The following is a 20061-nucleotide window of genomic DNA, read 5'->3' as shown; positions in this document are numbered from 1 at the left end:
GTGGGGTCCTCCCTCAGGGCATACCTGCCTGGGCTGCCACCCTTCCGTTGTCCAGGCTAGCTCCGGGTAACTCGGAGCAGACGGGAGGCCACATCTGCCTTCTCCCTCCTCCCCTCTCCCCACCCTGACAGCTCTCGTCTCCTTGGAGAGTGAGGCACCACACAAGACTGGGGGACAGAGGAAGGGAAGGATAGAAACTACACACCTGAAGCACAAATGGTAAAGCGCAGAGGGCAGTGAAGATAACTTGAATCCCCACTGCCCTGAGATGAACTGGGGGCAGAGGAACCAACCGGGGCAAGTGCTTGGCCGAGCAGCCCCTGGTGGGCGGGGGGGGGGGGGGGGGGGGCAGGGTGTGCCTGGCCACGTGGGTGGGCAGGACAGCAAGGAGACTGGTTCGCAGAGGGAGAGGCCTCCAGGCCGGGGCTGTGCTCAAGCGCACTGCACTCTACCTTTAGTGTCCTTGTGGGGGCCCAGCCGGTGCCGTCAATCGAATGTTCTCTCAGTAAACTGAAACAGACAGAAAGGCACAGCGGTCAGCGAGGGCAGCCTCCAGCCACAGGAGCTGCAGGTGTGCTGAGGCGCCGCCGCCGAGCCCTCTGGGCCCATGGCTCCTCTTCAGGACGTCTGCTTTCCCCGGCCCCACCTCTCCCCTGGTGCCTCGCAGGCCCGTCTCCCTGCAGGAGGCCATCTCTACCCCCAAGTCTAATCTGTTGTGCCATGTTTATTGCTTGTACACCCAGGTCTTTAATCCTGCATGCACAAGAAGTTCTAAGCAGGAAGAAAGTATGGTTAAAATAACATACAAAGAGCACTTGTCAACTTGATATTCAGAAAATGACAACTGATGCTTAGAGCTTCCTATGTGTTTCAGCATGATCCTAACCTCACGTAATGCCTCAACAACCCATGAGGGAGGTGCTGCCATCTCTCTGTCTAATGCAGAAAAGAAAACAAGGCACAGAGCAGCAAGGGCACGGGCCTGGGGGACAGTCCTTCAAACCTGGGCAGCTTGCCCGGAGATGCAGGTGAACACGGATGACAGCTCCTAGCACACATTCTAATACTTTGTTTTTGTTTTGTAAAAAAAAATTCAAAAGGGAAAAATGAAGGATAAAGGTAGATTAACACAAAATTCTGGGTGGTCCTCACCAGTGGGTGGGAGGACCATGCTCAGAAAAGGTGCACATGCGCTTTGGAGGTACTGTGAGGTCCTATTTCCCAAGGTGGACCCGAGGGTCACTTCCATCCCTGTTCCATCAGCGTACATGCACATTACATACTCTTCACAGAAATGATTATTCCACACTTGGAAAAACGAGAATTTATTGCCAAGTTTCCTTCTGGGGAAAAATTAGTTTGGCATTGTTGAGCTGTATCCTGCTGCTGCTTTGATGTGTACGTAACAGTTCCTAAGCTCACACGGCAGTGTCAGGCTCTCTGCACCTTAACTACTACTGTGAAGAGAAGTTCTGGATCAGAGCATGTTCAAATTCCCGTAAGTCAATTACGATCAGGAGAAAATATAAATATCCTATAATCTTAATTGCCCATGAAGATCAGTTAGAATAAATAAAACCTTAAATTGACCACTACCACTTACTTTGAGCCTTAAAAAGAAAACAAGAAAGAAGAAACCGACATCTCCACCCTGCAGAGGCCCAGGCCTTGTTGACAGGAAAGCTCTGCAACTTTAGAGGAACCGTTCGGGAACCATGTGCCAGGTCCTGGAGGTCTACATGACCCAGTGAGAGGTCTCCTCACTGAGGCAGCGACAGGAATCCGTTCGGATTGTCCTTGTCCTTTTCTCTGACAGACCTCGTCACTATCCTCAGCCATCCACCTGTTCACTTGTTCAATGCCTGTCTCCCCAGCAGCTGCCAAGCCCCACAAAGCAAAGAATACCAACTGCTCCCACTGTGTCTGGGCTTGACCACCATTAGCTGATGGCGGGGGGGGGGGGCAGCTTCACTGGCTGAGCAGGTAGTATCCTCTGACCCCTGTCAACACACAGCCAGAGCAGGAGGGCTCTGAACCTGGAGGCCAGCTGTGCCCACCCAGGGCAATGGCAGATAAGGGGGGGGGGTGCCCATAATCGGGCAGGCTGTGCCTAGGGCTGCAGGCCACAGGTCTGGACAGAGTGACACTATGGAGGGAACACACTGTCACTGTGCAAGTTCTAGCCCAGCCTCAGCAGGTGGCAGGCCCTCAGAGGGTACCAGGCAAGGGATTAGAGAGGGTGCCTCAGGGGCTACACTGGAATCATGGGCCCCAGGAGAAAAAGTCTCAAGTGCAACCACCAGGGTCCTGGCCCAGAGCCCTCTAATCCCACAGACATGGCCCCTCTCACCTCTGACCCTGAGCCAAAAGCAGGCGAGGGCCCCTGGTGGGAGCAGAGCAAGCCTCACAAAGAGAGGTAAGTGCCCTGTGTACTAGACAAGGCCCCACAGAGCACCAGGCACCGGTCAGAGCTGCTGAGTGAGGAATCCAGGTGGATGCTCCCTGGCGGTCACTGCAGACCAGGAGTGGCTGGCCCAGGCTTCTCTTTCTCTTTATTCAGGAGATGCCAGGATTAGTCAGTGGTACACTAAGCCCCTGCTGGACACTGTCTGTTTTTTTCCAAAACAATGAGGAGGTCTTTGCACTTTAATCTGGCACATTATTTCCCACAAATGAATCCCTACAAGTGCAGCTGACAAATCCAAGGGTAAATACAAGTTAAATGTAGACTTTATAGCTGATATATAGGTATATCTCCCATGATGTGAGAGAGCCTGTTCTTTCCCTTTCTCTCTCTCCTTTCTCTCTTACCCCCCCCACCCCCCACTGGGTATTTGCTTTTGCTCCGGGCAATATGAGGAGTGGTGAGCAGCATCTCATTGTTTCCATGAGCCTGTCTCTGGCTACTACCCAGACCAAACATCCCTCAGGTGCTTACCACCCACCTGTAACTCTCCTATGAGTCATTACTTGTAGCAGGTGCTCGGTTTTCCTAGTGGGTGTGTCTGTCTTTTTCATCCTAATTGGCAAAAACCTTTTACACATGAAGGATGTAACCCAGCTGATCTTTTCTCTCTCACTTTTATGTTTTGTATTTTTAATTTTAATGTGGCTAAATCTATCAATGATTTTCCTTTAAGGTTTCTGGCTTTTGCTGCTGGCTGCTGCCCACTGAGTTCTCCTCACACTTTGCTAATAATCTGATTTCTCAGAAGACAGCAAAAGTGATGAGAGAAATTCCTGCCCTGGCATTAACTCTGGTGGAGGATCGGGTATGACAGGGCGTGCGGTGGACTCCCAGGAGAGCAAGCACCAGCGATGGCCTCAGGGGAGAAGGCTGGAGCGGATGCCATCTACAGTCTGAAGCTGGAGGAGTCAGATTTTATAAGTGTGATCCTTAAAGGACAGGTGGGGAAAAGGTGGCCTCTTGTAAATGCATCTGTAACTGTCTACTGAAAAGGACACTGCACACAAGCTGCACTGGGAGCTGGGTACTAACTGTGCTTTTAAGAAGGAAGAGGGGGCGCCTGGGGGGGGGCGCAGTCGGTTAAGCATCGAACTCTTGATTTCGGATCAGGTCATGATCTCGGTCCTGGGACCAAGCCCAACATGGGGCTCGGTGCTCACTGGGTAGTTTGCCTGTTGCTCTCCCTCTGCTCCTCTCCCAGCTTGTGTGCTCTCTCAATAAATATATAAACGAAGAAGAAGAGAAAGAGGAGGGGGAGGGGGAGGAAGAAGAAGGAAGAGGGGTCCAGCTCTGCCGGCACTACGGGCAGTGTGTAGCTCCCCATCACAGGCAGGCTGGTGTTGCCAGGGCGGGGACGGGACACGACACGACACCGACTTAATCACAGGAAGAAAGCAGAACAAGGTGCTAATGCTAATGCCTACCCTCTGCGCTGTGGCTGAAGGTTACTGTGACTTTGCTGTGGCAAAGTCACCCGCTGCGGGTGGACGCGCAGGGTTCCAGCCCAGGCAGTCTGGCCCCAGAGCCCCTGCAACCCCACTGCCGCCTTAGTAGAGAAAGTGAAGAGACGCAGGAAGATAAAGCCCAAGTGCTAAATTTACTTAAAAACAACAAACCACACACCTTCTCCAGTTCCCTACATTAGTGACCAGCAGCCTAGAGAAGCGGGGAGTTGCAGATCCCTGATCATCTGCCACTGGAAGGTGGGGGGACACACAGACCACAACTGACATGAAGCTCTGGGAAAACTGTCCTGCTCTACGCACATCAAGACTTTTGGTAAAAAGAGAACATCTTAAATACAAATGCCCAGGTCTTAAACTTGCCATCTACACCCCCCCACCCCCGATTTTATAAATCCTACTTTTCCTTCTTAGCTAAAATCAGCCACATGGAGGGATTGCAGCCTCTCACTACAACAGGAGCGGAAAAGGGTGAGGAGGCCTGGAGGGAGCACCAGCAGGGGTCTTGGCCACCGGAGTGCCCAGGAGGACTTGGGTCTGGAGGTGGAGGAAGGCTGGGGGTGGGAGACCTTCCAGTCACTGGAGTGCAGCCCAAAGCTCTGAGGGTGGTTTCCCAAACCTCCCTAAATGTGGCCCAGCCTCAAAATTTCCTCTCAGTGGAGATTATGTGTTAGAAAGCCCAATGTTCACACATAGTGCTCACAAACACAGAAGCCAGGAAAGAAGAGAAACCCACCTTAGACATATTTCGCCTGTCTCTGTGATGTTGGGGTGCCAGATCCTCGTCAGGCATTTCACTTTGGGAGGCTGCAACACAGAGAGAAAGAGACTCTCCAAATCACGCCTACTGCCACACACCCATCTAGCCCCTCGCTCCACTGCTTACTGGGCACTCGGTCGGACTGGCCCCAACCAGGGTTCAATCCTGGACTCCCGTCACCTGTGCAGGAGCGTCTTCACACTGCACCCACAAGTGCTAGCCTGCCCGTACCCCCAACACGACCCTTGTACAAGTGCCAGGGCCGGAGGGGGAGTGGGGCTGGTGGCGGGGCCTCGGCCCGCTCTGACCCTCCCTGCCAGGGCTGTGGGGCCCACGGTGCGCTGCAGGCCCCAGTCAAACCGGGAGCCCGCAGACGCGACGCTGTGCGCTACGCTGCTGCGCTGTGGCTGAGGGTTACTGCTCCTCACGGCCGTAGCTGGGTCCCTGCGCGCGTGTTTCTGAAGATGCGACTGCCATGTACATGTCCTACATCCAAGTCATAGTCTGCTTTATGCTTACAGGAGGGAGAGAGAATGAAAACGAGCATGTGGGAGGAAGGCACACCGACATCACTGATGACGAGGCATGTTTGGATGAAGCTGTTCTTTTAAAGTGACTCGGTAATACAAGCAATCCATACTCATTTAAGACAAAAAGACAATGACAACAAAAGGCAAGATCTCTGTCTTTCCTTTGTTATATATGATAATTCCACCCAGAAATTCTCTAACACCCGATACACATCTTGTGAGCCTCTTTTCTAGGCCCCACACAGAGATGCATGTGTGTGCATATTCATTTTTCCTTATGGAAGCGGGGACGTGTGCTATCTTTTCATATTCCTTTCTGTCATCACTTCAAATGGCTTTGGGCTTTCTCGCCCTCCATGGTACAATTCTAGCATTTCACAAGCCAGTTCCTATTACTGGACATTTAGGTTGTCTCCTACCTCTACCACGAACTGGGCTAAATCAGTGTGCTCATCTCTGCTCACATCTGTAGGAAAGGTCTGCCCGGGAGGAAGCCCAGGTAGAGGAACTGCTGGTTAGAGCACACAAGTGTCATCTGGCCAAGTCTCACAGACACGTCATCTTGTAGACATTCACGTGTCAGCCCTTTGTTACGGGGGGCCATGCTTTCCACGTTTATCATTCAGTATTAATTTGCATTTATGATGCTATTCTTTTGTAAAGTCTTTGTAATCAAATTTTTATCTTTGTTACCAACCACCCAAATACTCTACTGCACTTTTTCTAGTACTTGAATCGTTCCCTCATTTTATTTGTACAAAACATACTTTTCCAGCACTCTTTTAAGTTTTCCTCCTGATTTTAAAACACCATGACATCAAGAAACTCCCCCAGATAATTAATCCAAGCATGCAAATATAGGTGTCCAAGGTTACAGAATTTAGGTTCAGAGTGAGTTTCAATCAATTTAATATGCTCTAATTTGGTTTCCTGCAAGTAAATGGGAATGCATTTGACGGAAAGTATGCTAGTCATCGTGCATTTCCAGCAAGGCCTTCAGGCTGAGGGAAGGCCGGCATTGCAGGGTTGTATGAATCTAAGTAACAATACAGTCTGCATACTGGGGAGACTGAATCACCAACCTGGCATCGGAGGGAACCTGCAGGCTCTATCTCCCTCCCTTCTAGAGAGTCCTTGACACACACACACCTGTCACCCCGCCTAATGTTGTTCACTAGATCTCCAAGTATCCGATTGTATCTGCCCCTCTCCTCCTTGTCCCTTCCCACCTTCCACAGTTAGATGTTGGCACAGACACCTCCTCTTGTCAGTGGTCCTCCTAACTGCGGTCCCCAGACAAGAGAACAAATTGGAACTATGGACCCAGATTCTGACACACACTTTCCAAACAGAACTTGTAGACCTGACCCTACCCCTAAAGCAAGACAGACGAGAAACACCCAGTCCCACCTCCTACTTGGCATGCCGCCTGCCCCATCACAGGCTAGGAGTTTAATATATGACAGCCACGGCATTGCAAACCAATGGGGAGAAAGGGATTCTTCAGTGCACAACTGGATAACCATCCGGAAAAACACAGATCCCCACTTAAGAGTTGTACTCCAGATGCATTAAACATAAATGATACGGAACTGTAAGAGCACTGAAGAAAATGCAGATGATTTACCTTGGGATCTGAAGGCCTGTTTTAAGCATTTCATAACAAGAAAAACTCATGAAAGAAAAGTAGATTTTAGTACAGTGGTGAAGCAAAACAAAACAAAACAAACCCCTCCCCCGCAAAACCCCCGAAGTTTTACAGAATAAAAACAATAAAAAACAAGGGAAAAACAGAAAAATCTTTAGAGTACAACTAAGAAAACTAGGGAAAACGTTTCATATAAATTCTAGCTGAGAATTCTTATAAGAAAAACAAATATCCCAATGGAAAAAAGGGCTCAGGACATAGTAACAGCTCACAAAGAGCATAAAAAGCTAATAAATAGGAAAAAAATATTCAGCATTCTACTTATTTAAGAAACGAAAACTCAAATGACAATTAGATACCATTTATTTCCTCCCAAAATGGCAAAAAGAAAATCAAGATTCCATTTTCGTGAGGAAAAAGGGCCTTTTCAGACAGTACTGGTGAGGAAGCCGCTGGCGTAACCTCTCTGGGAACTAGTTTAACAGTATCGATGAAGAGTCTTAAAATCAGCATCAGTTACTCCACACTGGTAACCCCACGAGGATTTACGCCAAGGACAGAGGCAGACGCGCAGCAGCCGCTGTCTGGGACGCGCACGGCCGCACCGCTTACGCCCACCATCGACGACCGACGGCCTGTGCACCGAGTGCAGGCGGGGCCCGCTACTGCAGGGATCTAAGTGTGGTTTCTACATTCTGAAAAGACTGTTTAAAAAAATCCCAACTATTTTGTGGAGAAAAATAAGTATATGTGATAGAGACCATTTGTGGTTCACGAAGCCTAAAATATTTACTACTCACAGAAAGTGTGGTTCATACTGTCAAAAACTGGTCAACTAGTGACCAACAATAAAGGACTGATTTAAAACCATGACGCAGCATATAATGAACTGTTCTTATTAATGATGATGTAACATGTTCTCATGTGAATTGACATGAGAACATTTGTTCATCACGTTATAGTATTAAAAACCCCAAGTTATCAAGCTATGTGTAGCATGATCCCATTTGTATGTACGATTATATGTCGCCCATAACATACATCAGAAAGTGAACAGCGCTCATCTCTGGGTGGAGAGGTAACAGGTGATTAACATTCCATTTCTGCAGAGCCGTATTTTCCCCATTTCCTACAAAGCATACACTACGCACAAGGCAGAGGGGAGTGGGGGTTCAGTTCACTTGTAGTATCTCTGCCCCACCCCCCCCTTTCTGGGGCCGGTCATGGCCATGTCTCTTGATTCGGTTACGTTTTATCAAAAATGCGATGGGAGGGGCGCCTGGGTGGCTTAGTTGACTGAGCGTCCGTCCTACTCTTGGTTTTGGCCCAGGTCATGATCTCGGGGTCCTGAGATCAAGCCCCACATCAGGCTCCACACTCAGCGTGGAATCTGCTTGTCCCTTCTCCCTCTGCTCCTCCTCCTGCTCTCTCTCATAAACAAATAAAATCTTAAAAAAAAAAAAAGTGTGAGGGACGTAACATGTGTTACTTCCAGGAGGAAACTGGAGGCAAAGAATGAAAAGCCGTGTCCCCTTCTCCTGCTTCAGCGCATGGTCTCTGCCAACCAACATGCGATTAACACGCCACGGGGGCATCGCAGGACTTCGGGGCTGTGACACACACTGAGCCCTGCTCCTCCTGTGGGCGTCCTGATCACCCAGGGACCCCCAGCGCTGTCACCACCCTGGCTCATCGCTGTCTGTGCTGTCCCCCAGGAGACTGGGGTCCTTAAAAAGCCAGTGTCTCACACAGAACCTTGCAAAGCTTATTTCATGTCACTAAATAATTTCAGCCACTATCTTAGGGAGATCACAAGGCAGACTTGAGGCTGTGAGGTAAAGTTCAGGGGCAAAAGGACAAAGAGCCCAAGGAAAATTTGAACTTTAGCTGCTGGGGTGTAGGGGCATTGAGGGGGTAGGGAAACCAAATAGTTACTTTCTTTCTTTTAAAAGTTTACTCTAAAATAATGACCTATTTAAGTGATTAGAAGTTTTTCAGAATGACAATCTTAATAAGTGACTTTAATTGAAGAAGCTGTAAGTGTCAGGAGTTTTTAAAAAGTCCTTACCAAGTACAGAAATCATATAAAGTCATGGCATAAAAGCAGATGAGCCTAAGACAGCTCCATGGAGGTCTCTCCGGCTAACCTTCTAAAAGCTGGCTGTCTCCCATCCAAATAAAACATAGGTGCCTAAAGTTTACTCTCACCATCTCTGCCCCAAATGCCTACAACCTATGTATTTTCAGATGCTGGTTCCATTTTCTACACCGTTAAGTCTGTAGGGGCAGAGAGTGCCAATTGTTGGACAAATGTGTACTGTGTGCTCTCACAGAGCCCTGGAAATACAGCGTAAGTAAGACACTCCCAGTCTAGTGGAAAGAGACGTTAAGGAGTTATATAAGCAAAGATTAACTACAAAAAAGTAAACACAAATAGCTCTGTATCGGTTAGGCACTGCATTACGTGGTTTCCCAGGGATGGTGTCACCCCCCAATCCCTGCCCTGAGCTAGTGACAGTCGCCGGCCTGGTAATTAAGACTGCGGCCTCAGCCTGGACATGGAGGCAGAGAGGACGTGCAGGGGCCGCAGGAGCACAGAGTGGAAGAGGTCCTAACGGCAGCAGGGCAGGGTCTGGGTCCACCCCAGAGGGGCTGGCCTCTCAGTGCCCCTGGCTTGAGAAATGGGTTTCATTCCTGATGAAATCAAACCAGCACATCATTCAGAAATTTCCCAAAGGAGACAGAAACTAAATATAAGAATGTAAAACCATCATAAGTCACCAATTAATGTAAGAAACATGTCCTCGAGGCTCAGTGGTTTTCTATCCTGTGTATTCCGTGTCCTACCTCTCTGTTTCTTGAAGAGGTCACATAGGGGCAAGACAAGATGACCAACATTTTCTCCCACAAAGTGGCCGCTGGGTTTGGGAAGGGCACATGTCAGGGAGCTGGGCAGCGCTGGACGAGAACCTGCTTTAGCAATGGAGCCATTTATTCTGGCAAAGCTAACTCTACCTCTCTGGGCCGTAACTTCCTGACGTGTCCCCAGGCAACTACTGGAGAATCACACGAGGGGAAGTGAGTGGGGGCACCTGGTACATAAAAGCTCCCAACAAAAATCGCTTCCCTTGGTGTCTTCTCATGGTCTGCTCTCTTCCGATACTGGGACCGAGAGGCTCTGCCACTAAATGATACCTAATGTACCTGAAATAGTGGTCCTCAGATTCGGCAGCCCCTCCCCACACCATCCTCCTCCTCAAACACTCACTGCCTCTCCAAGAAGACTGTGTCACATACCACCCTTTAGCACTCTTCTGACGAGGAGTCCTTAGAGACGGCAGATGTCCAAACAGCTAAAAGGTCCAGAATTTTAAGTGCTGTATGCCTGGCTGTTTCCAGAAAACATCAAACTAGCCCCTGGAATTCTAAACATCTGTACTTCAACCAAACCTCTCCAACTGTGTCTCCCCTGAGGGAGTCCAGTGTTCTGTCAAGCCAGACTCAGTGTGTGATTAGGGAAATAGAGGAAGTCAGCAGGGAGCTGGATGGATGGACAGATAAAGACCTGAGATGCACATTTTCCTGTCTTTGCTTAGAAATTAATTTTTTTCTTCTTGGATTGCCAACTCTTTCCCATCCTCACGAACTACATTCAGAAAGAACTTTTAATGTAGTAGCCTAGTAAAAACCAATTACTTAGATAAAGGTTTGGCTTCAAATAACAAAGTGTGACAGCCACTGAACTGTGCCCTGGTGGTGGGCCGGGCCCGGGGCAGGGGGCCTCATTGCACTTGTCAGCTGGTAGGACAGTCACTGCAGGCAAACCAACGTGGCACACGGGGTCCCCAGTACCCACGGGCTCAAGGTAACAAGAGACTTAATTTTACCATCAGATTTTTTTTCCTAGTTGATAGGGCTAGAGAGGGCTGGGAAACAGTAGGGGCATGTTTATATATATATATATATATATATATATATATATATATCTCATGTAAAATTTTGGAGCTGTTCAGAACTGTCACTGGTTTCTCACTGCCAAAGTGAAAATGCCCAACAATACTCAAATGTGAGTTTCTCATTTGTCCTCACTTCTCCCCAACCCTGATTCCTCCTTCTAGTTGACCTGGTCAATCCACCACACACATGCTGCTCATTCTCACTTCTGTACCTATTAACACAGTTCCAGGGATTTCCACATCACCTAGACCACCGTCCCCTGGTTAAGGGTCAACCCAAGTCAGGACAACTCCAGTCCTATTTCTCCTGAAAAGCTCAACTGGCTGGACCACTTTCCCAATGGGATCCTCTCCTTCCTTCTCGGAATCCTGTGCATTAATTTCCTGGCACTGCTCCATATCTCTTGTTATCTGCTACTTATGGCTTTTATCATTTTAGGGTAACTTTCTACACTTTTTCTCACCTTCCTAACTGGTAAGTTCCTTAAGAGCAAGGATAGAATGTGACAGTACTTGGTATAATTATTACCTAGGTGGGGTCTTTGAGAGATCAACATTACTTATGGTTTAAAACTATGAGCCATTGCTCTTTTCTAAAATTCTAAAATACGTGTTTTCTACACTTTGGGAATTCTGGTGTTATACCACAAACAAAACCACAGTTTTAAATAAAATGCTTTCTTCCTCAGTGCCAGGATTTAACAAGTTAAGACTGGTGTGAACCACACAGGCAGCTCCGAGCGAAGGTGCCAACCTCGGCCGAGCTGTAGCCCCCGTGCGCACTGCCTGACACACAGCACTCACAAGTACTTGTTGAAAAATGCATCTCTCCCCTAAGGCTCTGAATACTGCCGCCGAGCAACATTAATCACAGAAATATCGGCCGTTTTGTACTCAGCCCCAGGACTGGGGGGACCCAATGCGGGGGGAGGGGGTGGGGGGTGCAGGGCCGTGACCACCACTGGGCCACGCAAAGGGGACAATGGTTCAAACGCAGGCTACTCACCACCATGTTGTACGCATCAGGAACTTCAGTTTCAAACTGAAATTTTCCACCCTGGTAGTAACCCTCATCTATCGAAAACACAAAACAAAACAAAAAAATCCTTTAAATTAAAAAAAAGGAAACAAAAAGCAAACACTAATGTTAGAATATGGCAAATACAGAGAATTAAGAGTTAAACAATAGGACTGCAGGGTTCCTTGTTACTTCACCAAATCCTGCCCTGCTCTAATGATGAACCCCAATCAGTTCCCTGCTGGCCTGTCACCCCACTAGCCATGCACCTCAGGGGAGGCGTAGGCACCCTTCTGGGGGACTGGTTCCTCTTCCTCAGTCTCCCAGGACCTGCCCAAGGAACCCTGTTCTCACCTCGGCCCACCCCACTCCACATCCCAGCACCCACGGGACCCCTTCAAGCACATCTCATGATAGGCAACCATCCTGTTTGAGCTGCAGGGCCATCTGTTTGCTGCTGGTGGCCCCATGAGAATGTCAGTTCCGAGGGGTGCTCCGGGGGGCCGGAGGCGGGGCAAGCAGTGGAGCACAGAGACGGGATCCTCGCCTCAGAGACGGTGCACAGGCAACGCTGCCGGGTGGGCTGGCTGAGCGCTGGCTGCAGCCTTCTGAACAGAGCGGGCCCTCTGGCAGGGGGCTGGTGGGCATGCAGGAGGATGTCTGGAGTCAGGGCGGCACTGGGTCAGACCCCACAGCGCAGTCCCAACTCCTGTGATGGCTTCAGCCACCTCTCAGCCTCTTCTAGGGTCGACCAGGCCGGCATGAGCCTGGCCTGCAGGTGCATGGTAGAGGCTACTGGGGCTGCTGCCAGCAGAGGGCGCTCCACCACGAAGGTGCTTGAACCTGAAACACTTGCCCCCAGTACTCTGAGTTTCACAACTTGACAAAATTAACACCATCTTTAAAATGAAAGTTCAACTTCCCCCCAAATATTTATCATTGTGAACAAATCAGCAATAGTACATCTTATTGCTTCCCTCAGCTGTTTATGTAAAATGAACATTTAATAGGAAGTTGTTAGTTTCCAATAAATCATCACTAAAAAAGTTTTTTGAGATTGCATCAACACTTATGTTGTCCATGGTAGTTTTAACTAACGTTACCTGGACCCCAAAGTTTTCATTCTTTGCCAGCGTGACAGAAGAGAAATACTCTGTTTCATTTTACACTGAAGAAAAGTAGTGAGGCTGAAATTTACTTCATATTGAATCATTTAATGACTGATGTTCCATAAGTATCCTTGTATTACTGAGGTACCCATGTTTTAATTACAATATAAAAAAGCTCTTAAGAAGATTAACCTTTGCCTTTTATATTTGTTACAATGTTTCTTAGTCTGCTGTTTGTCTTTCAGTTTTGTGGTTCAACTAGTTTTCACTTTTGAGAAGCCAGTCTTTCTGTGGTTTCTGTCTTTGGTATTACCCTGAAAAAGATCTTTCCCAACCAAGATTATAGAAAGACCTGATTTCTCTGTTTTCTCTTAGTGATCCTGTGGTTTCATATGTCCCATCGGCTCATCTGCTCATCTGGAATAAGGTGGTGTGTTTTCTCCGTGCTTGCCTGACCCATCACATAGTATTTATTATCCTACCCTTCCCCACTATCTGATGCGTCTATTTCTAGTGCTTACAAGTGCACTTGGATTCGTGACTGACACTATCGAGTCTTTGGAAAAGACTCTGGGGAAAAATTTTACCTCCAGATACAAGAACTTTCCAAACAAGTGGCATCTCAGGTATAAAATAATCAGAGCACATCCTTCCTCACCAGAGGCTCCGTGTTGCACAGCGGTCACCGCGGCCGAGTGGCCCAGCGCTGGGCTCTGCAGACCATGCGGCGGCACCAGAACGCCAGCTTCAGGTGCAGAGCTCCACCTGCTCTTTTCTCTTCTTGCTCCCCAAGGCTGTGCTCCAGCCCCTCCATCCTGCCACACCACTGTGGTTTTTCTCTAGCTGGCTTTCCATGCCACGATTATAGAGTTTCAACTCTGCTATCTACCAGTTTCAAAGAAACTATTATTTGGTCTAATGGGGTTTTGGTTTTACCATATTCCTCTGTCCTACTCAAGCTCTCAATTAGTAATTATTAGAATTATATCATCCCTGAATCCACTGAAAAGAGAGAGCAAGCAGACGGTTGTAATTTTTGTTCTATTTCATGAAACACGTCTTTCAGGAAAGATTATCAGCTCCTGAGCCAGTACTTCGTTTTTCCTCTTCTAAGGTACGTAAGCCTTTGGACCCGATCCACCTTGGTTATGAATTTGCCTAGAAATGCCACAGTCCCACTTACAAAGCAGCTGAGGAGCACACTGGACTGAGAGGAAACTCAAGAGCATCTCTTGTTTCCTGTGATTTTCTCAACAAAAGGCCCCAGGGAAGAGTTCTTGCTGGTCCACCTTCCGGGTCTGGCTCCCGAGCTGGCATTTCGCAGGGCGGAGACGCAGGACGGCCTACGCAGCTCTGGAGCCAGCGGGCAGCGGGGTCATTTAGGGCGTCCATAACCCAGTGTGCACCACATCCAAGTCTGGGACAGGCCCACTACGTCACTATCCGTGACTGCTGTGGCTGAAAACATCCTGCTTCTCAGATAACTGGGCATTCAAGTACAACAATGAAATGCAGTAGGAAAGTTCCTGGCATCCAGCTCTCACTGGGCCAGCCTATGCCCGTCACCCAGGGTTCCAATGACAGGAACCATCTTTCCCTCCTCTGGTATCCTGGAGCCCACTCCCTCCTGCCTTCCAGGAATCATACACCACTATCTCCCAGCCAGGTTAGGGGTATTCCTGGGAGAAAACTGTCCAAGGGGTAGGTGGGTACAAACAGCCTCAAGAGAATCCACTTCTAGGTGGTCAGTGTCCAAGTGCATTCTCTCCTAAAATGAAGCTGCCTGACTGTCTCAAGAGGTCAGAAGTCGTGCAGGCCTCCCCTTCCCTTTCCCTTCTCACAGCTGCTCCCCCGGGGGGCAGAAGGCTGACGTCTCAGCTCTCCTCTTACCACGATGCACTGCCCCAAGGCACAAACATCCCAGAGGACAAAGGTCACAGGAAAGCCCTTTGAAGGGAGGCACAGGGCAGGGTTGTGCTTTCCCTATCCTACACCCAGTTCTGTTAAGGGCAAAGTAGGGTGTTATAAATAAGTAAGATATCCCAGTTCATACTGGAATGTCTTAAATTCAGACACATTGTAGAGTCTGATGGCAGGGATGATTAAAATTTCATTTAGCAACTTCAATCCCTAGACTACTGTAAAATAACACATTATCCCCATGAGAAGCAAGCAAACAGGGAGCCAATAAGCCACAAGCATGGTACCTTCTTCCACCAGGTGACTGGCTCCATGCCTCACCTAACTGCTAGGAATTAAACTCAGAAGAGAGGTGGCTGATGGTACATCTTAGAGATAAGTAAGACTTCTCCTGAGAGTGAGTCTGACTGCTGACTGGGCTGACAATTAGAACTGGTTCTGCCTATTTATGCACTGGGTAGATAGTTCTGATAAACTGAATAAGCCAAATCTACAGCTTCAAGGTTTTAAGGAAATATAAAGCATACATTTTTATATTGGTAAATGTATGGCAAAATCAGTAATATCACAGAATTCTCAACTCTCACTGAGAATTTCAGATAAAACAAGAGATGTTTCTAAGTGAAGACAGGTATGACTAATGGTCAGTTGACAGGTCTTGGGAAAGTGGTTTTGGTGACTGTCTCAGAAACCGTGATGCTAAGGGATGCTGACGACTGTGTTTGAAAAGTCTTCTCCAAGTCAGGTGGGTTCCAATTCTCTGCTTTCAACAAAATGGAAGAAGGACCCTAATCTAGTAATCAGCAAAAAGATCAACAAAATATCTTATATGATATTTTTGGCCTCTAACTTTGAAGTCCACGGATGGAATGTCATAGCTATAACAAAATACCTTCCAGGCCTGTCTGAACAAGCAGTCCTCAGTGTTTACATCTACAGAAACAGAAAGAAAGAAAACTGATACTGAACCCTTCTTTCTGGCATAAAGTCATTCACAAATACATCAACTAAACCAGAGAAAAATGCTAATAGTAATAACTCCATCATTCTCAGATGCATTTCAGATGAAATGCTATGTTGTGTTTAATAACCATCAAAGCTTGCAACATATTGTGTAAAGTCATCATTCATTCAACAAATATTTGATGAGTGCTTATGATGTGCCAGGCACTGTTTTAGGCACTGGGGACACATCAGCAAGAGACCTTTCCTGCCCTGACAAAGCTTACATTCTAGTGGAAGAGGGACAAAATAAATAAGGAAATCATATAATAGAAGATGAAAGAGCTAAGGGAGTAGGAGCTGCGATTTTAAATAGGGTGGTTGGAGAGAGCAAAGGCCTGAAAAAAGGCCACTGGAGTGAAGAACACTCCAGACAGGGGAGCTGGGTGAGGCCCATGAGAGAGCCTGGTATGTTCAGGGAAGACTCCAGAGGCTGGAGGCCAGGCAGGGGAGGGAGGAGCTGAGGCTGAAGAGGCCACCGTGAGAGCGCTAGCTTTTACGCAGAGTGAGACAGGGAGCCATGAGAGGGGTCTGAGCAGAGGAGGGACAGGCTGGAGGCCCTGTGGAGGCTATCTCTTACAGTAACCCCGGTGAAATGTTAAGCTGTTAGGACCAGGGTGGAAGCAGTGAAGTGGGAATACTCTGATGGGAGCACCACCAGCGTTTGCTGGCAGATTAGGCGAGGGGTGGGGAAGAAGGAGCCACAGAAGAGCTGAGTTCTCTGACCCTGCAATGCAAAGGGCAGGGCTGCCACCAGGAAGATAAGAAGGCTGTGAGGGGCACCACCGCACAAAGTTCCATGTCAGATGGCGAATCTGAGGTTTCACGTCAACATTCAAGCAAAGGTGCCAATCAGCAGCCAACAGACCATTTTGGAGTGTGGGGGAGGTTGGGGCTGGATGAGGGTAGTTTGGGAGCTGTTCAGTAGATGGAAGCACTCAGATTTCATGAGCTGACTATGGAGGTCCAAGGACAGGACAGAGTCCGAAGGGGCCCCACCTAGAGGGTCAGGAGAGGAGCCAGGAGGGGCAGCCGGCACCAATGGAGGAAGACCAGGAGCCAGGAGTTGGTACAAACAATGACTAACAACCATTCAAAAGAAAATGCTTAAGGCCTAAGAATCTTATAAACTTTTAAAGTAATTTTTATATATACATATACATGTGTATATATATTTACAGAATGGTATGACAGGGTGACAAAATACTTAGCAGAAAAATGTTTACATTGGGATAAAATTCTATAGGACAAGTGGAATAAAACAAAGAGTGCAAGGAGAAAAGGCAGCAAGGAACATTTTCCAACCACTGTAGCAGAGCTATGTTTCTACAAAAATGCATGATAGTGGGCGTATCCATGCTGTTTAGACTCTCCTGGAAACATTTTAAAGAGCAATATAATACTTTTATCCTTAAATGTCAATATTTACAGCACACTGGAAATTATATTGTATGCACATTTTAAACCTAAAAGTCAGGGAAAACACCGTCCCTGACAAGATGAGCCTATAGACTGGGGTTGGCAAACTTGTTCTGTAAAGAGGCAGAAATAAGCACTTCAGGCTTCGGGCCACAGGTCTCTGTCATATATCCTCTTTTGTTTGTTTTTTCATAGCCCTTTAAAAATGTAAAAGTCATTCTCACCTTGAGGGACACACAAAAACTGGCCCAGGGCGGGATTTGGCTCACCTCTGGGATGGGGTCTAGTGTGCCCACCCCAACATGAAAATACACAAAGACAAGGGGCGCCTGGGTGGCTCAATTGGTTAAATGTTTGCCTTTGGCTCAGGTCATGATCTCAGGGTCCTGGGATCGAGTCCCCCATTGGGCTCCCTGCTCAGCGAGGAGTTTGCCTCTCCCTCCCACTCCCCCTGCTGCTCCCCCACCCCCCACCTGCTCATGATCATGCGCTCTCTCTCTTTCAAATAAATAAAAATAAAACCTTAAAAAAAAAAAAAGAAAATACACGAAGACAAGCTGTGGTGCTGACCTGTGTGACACAATGCACATGAAGCTGGCTCGCTGAAGAGGGGAAGCTGGTGTGGGCTGGATTACTCAGGGGAAGCCTAGGGGATAGGCTGTTGGGTACAACCTGAAAATCAGGATGACAACCGCCACGACATTAAGCACACGGACACATGGAGCGTGGACCACACAGTCACTGACCCAGTCACCCCAGTGCAGTGGGACGGGCACGACACAGCCGCTTCAAAGAAGAAACTGGGGCACGTGCAATAAGTAACTGGCCGCAGCCCCAAGGCTAGGAGGGGGCACAGCTACTTCCAATCAGGCTGTCTCACTGGGACCTGAGGGTGAGCAGGGCAGGGCAGGGGAAGACAAAAAGACAGTGTCCATGAGGAAGGTGGAGTGGGAGCAGAGTCACAGATAGGACTGCCCTTGACGTGTGGCCCGGAGCCAAACCGGGAAGGTGGGCAGGTACTTGGCGGTGACATGGGGTCAGGAGCCAGCAAGGAGCTGCAGAAAGACACTGAGTCAGCTGTCATGAAAAGATGCTGAGATTTAGAGGAAACCATGGACATAACGAGGAAAGAAACAGCAAAGATGAAAAAGAAGCAAACAGAACATCAACAGCTGAAAAAAACATAATATCTGAAATGAAAACTTTACTGGATGAGGTCCATACTAAATCAGAAATAGGAACTACCCACCAGGAAGCACAGAGAGAAAAGTGAACACAGACTTGTGACCCAATGGAGGTACAGGTTCTATGTAGAGGTAATATATATGCAACAGATATTAATACAGGTGGAGTCCCAGGATGGGGTTACAGAAAAAGTATTTAAAGAAATGTTCAAATTATTGCTAAGTTTGATGAAAACCAAACTCACAGATCCAGAAAGCTCAACAAGCCCAGGTCAACAATCACCTCAAAGCACATCATAGTCAAACTGCGAAAAATGTGGTAAAAAGACTATCTTAAAAGCAACCGGAGAGTAAAATGCACATCGCATAAAGTGGAACAGAGAATCAGCACTAACTCTCAGCAGGCAGCAGAATGAGGCCCCTGCGACGTTGAAACTGTCACCAGCAGGGCTGCACTACAGACAAATCCAAGGGTGTTCTTCAGGCAGAAGGAAAATGACAGACAGAGATTCAGACCTACAACAAGAAATGAAGGTCACTGGTGGTCAGTATGTTCATAAATATAGAAAGAAAGCAGACTGTCTAAAGCCGAGTTACAACATATGTAAAGGAGACATGAGAACTATAAAATGAAGGCTGGGGTGGGGAAATGGAAATACTTGTTATCTGTCCAAGCTTCCACCTTCAGAACAGGAAAAAGAAGAACAAATTAAACTGAAAACAAGCCGAAGGAAGGTAATAAAGATATGAGCAGAAAAAAAATTGTATTAGGGGAAAATCAGTGCAACCAAAAGCTGGTTCTCTGCAGAGACTAACATCGATAATCCTCTAGCTAACCTGATCAAGAAAAAAGAAAACATTTTCAATAGCAATTAAAGAGGGGATATCAACACAGACTCCACAGGATTTTATAGGGTAAGATATGAAGAACAACCTTACATTAACAAATCTGAAAATGTAGATGACATGAAAGACATAAATTACCAAAGCTCACTCGAGAATGAATAACCAAAATAGCCCTCTATCTACTAAAGAAATTGTATTCAAAATTGTTTTGTTACCACGAAAACAAAACACAACATTCCAGAGCTAGGTGGCCTCCCTGGTAAATTCTACCACTGAGTACAGAATGGATACTAACTCTTCATACACTGTCCCAGAAAGAGAAGGAACACGTCCCCCTTCATTCCGGGAGAGGGCAGCGGAGGGGGAGAAACTAGACCCTTATCCTGCACCATATGGAAAACGAACTAAAAATGAATCACAGACCAAACTGTAAAATCTAAAGCTAAAAAACTACTTTAAAAAAACAGGAGGAGGTCTTTGTAGTTCTTAGATCTCTTAGGGCATAGAAAGCACAGCTCTCTGTATTGGCTTGTATGGTTGCTATAATAATTTACCACAAACTCAGTGGCTTAAACAATACAAATTTACTAACTTCTGTTGGTCAGAAGTCCAAAATGCGCGGCATGGGGCTAAAATCAGGGAGTGGGCAGGGCTGTGTTCCTTTCAGGAGGCTCTGGGGAAAATCTGTTTCCTTCACTTTTTAGCTTCAAAGGCTCTTCCTCCACCTTCAAATTCAGTG

At 47.6% G+C, this 20061-nt stretch overlaps 2 protein-coding genes across 4 annotated transcripts in view; both read right to left on the bottom strand.

Annotated features, from left to right (window-relative positions):
- RAMP1 (receptor activity modifying protein 1) overlaps positions 1-20061 on the bottom strand; it is a 202186-nt gene that overhangs the window by 76161 nt on the left and 105964 nt on the right. The window lies entirely within an intron of this gene.
- The window catches only part of UBE2F (ubiquitin conjugating enzyme E2 F (putative)), a 51801-nt gene that overhangs the window by 9775 nt on the left and 21965 nt on the right, over positions 1-20061 (bottom strand). For all 3 annotated transcript variants that reach the window (XM_036086465.2, XM_036086466.2, XM_078071531.1), the window contains 3 exons: positions 11831-11898; positions 4667-4737; positions 453-510 (listed from right to left, as the gene is read on the bottom strand). In XM_036086465.2, the coding sequence (XP_035942358.1) occupies positions 453-510; positions 4667-4737; positions 11831-11898 (197 nt within the window). The remainder of the gene's footprint in view (positions 1-452; positions 511-4666; positions 4738-11830; positions 11899-20061) is intronic.

The sequence above is a fragment of the Halichoerus grypus genome, chromosome 4 (assembly GCF_964656455.1).
Source record: "Halichoerus grypus chromosome 4, mHalGry1.hap1.1, whole genome shotgun sequence".
In the NCBI taxonomy this organism is placed as follows: domain Eukaryota; kingdom Metazoa; phylum Chordata; class Mammalia; order Carnivora; family Phocidae; genus Halichoerus; species Halichoerus grypus.
The sequence above is the reverse complement of the archived record's forward strand: the minus strand, read 5'-3'. Positions and strand labels throughout refer to the sequence as shown.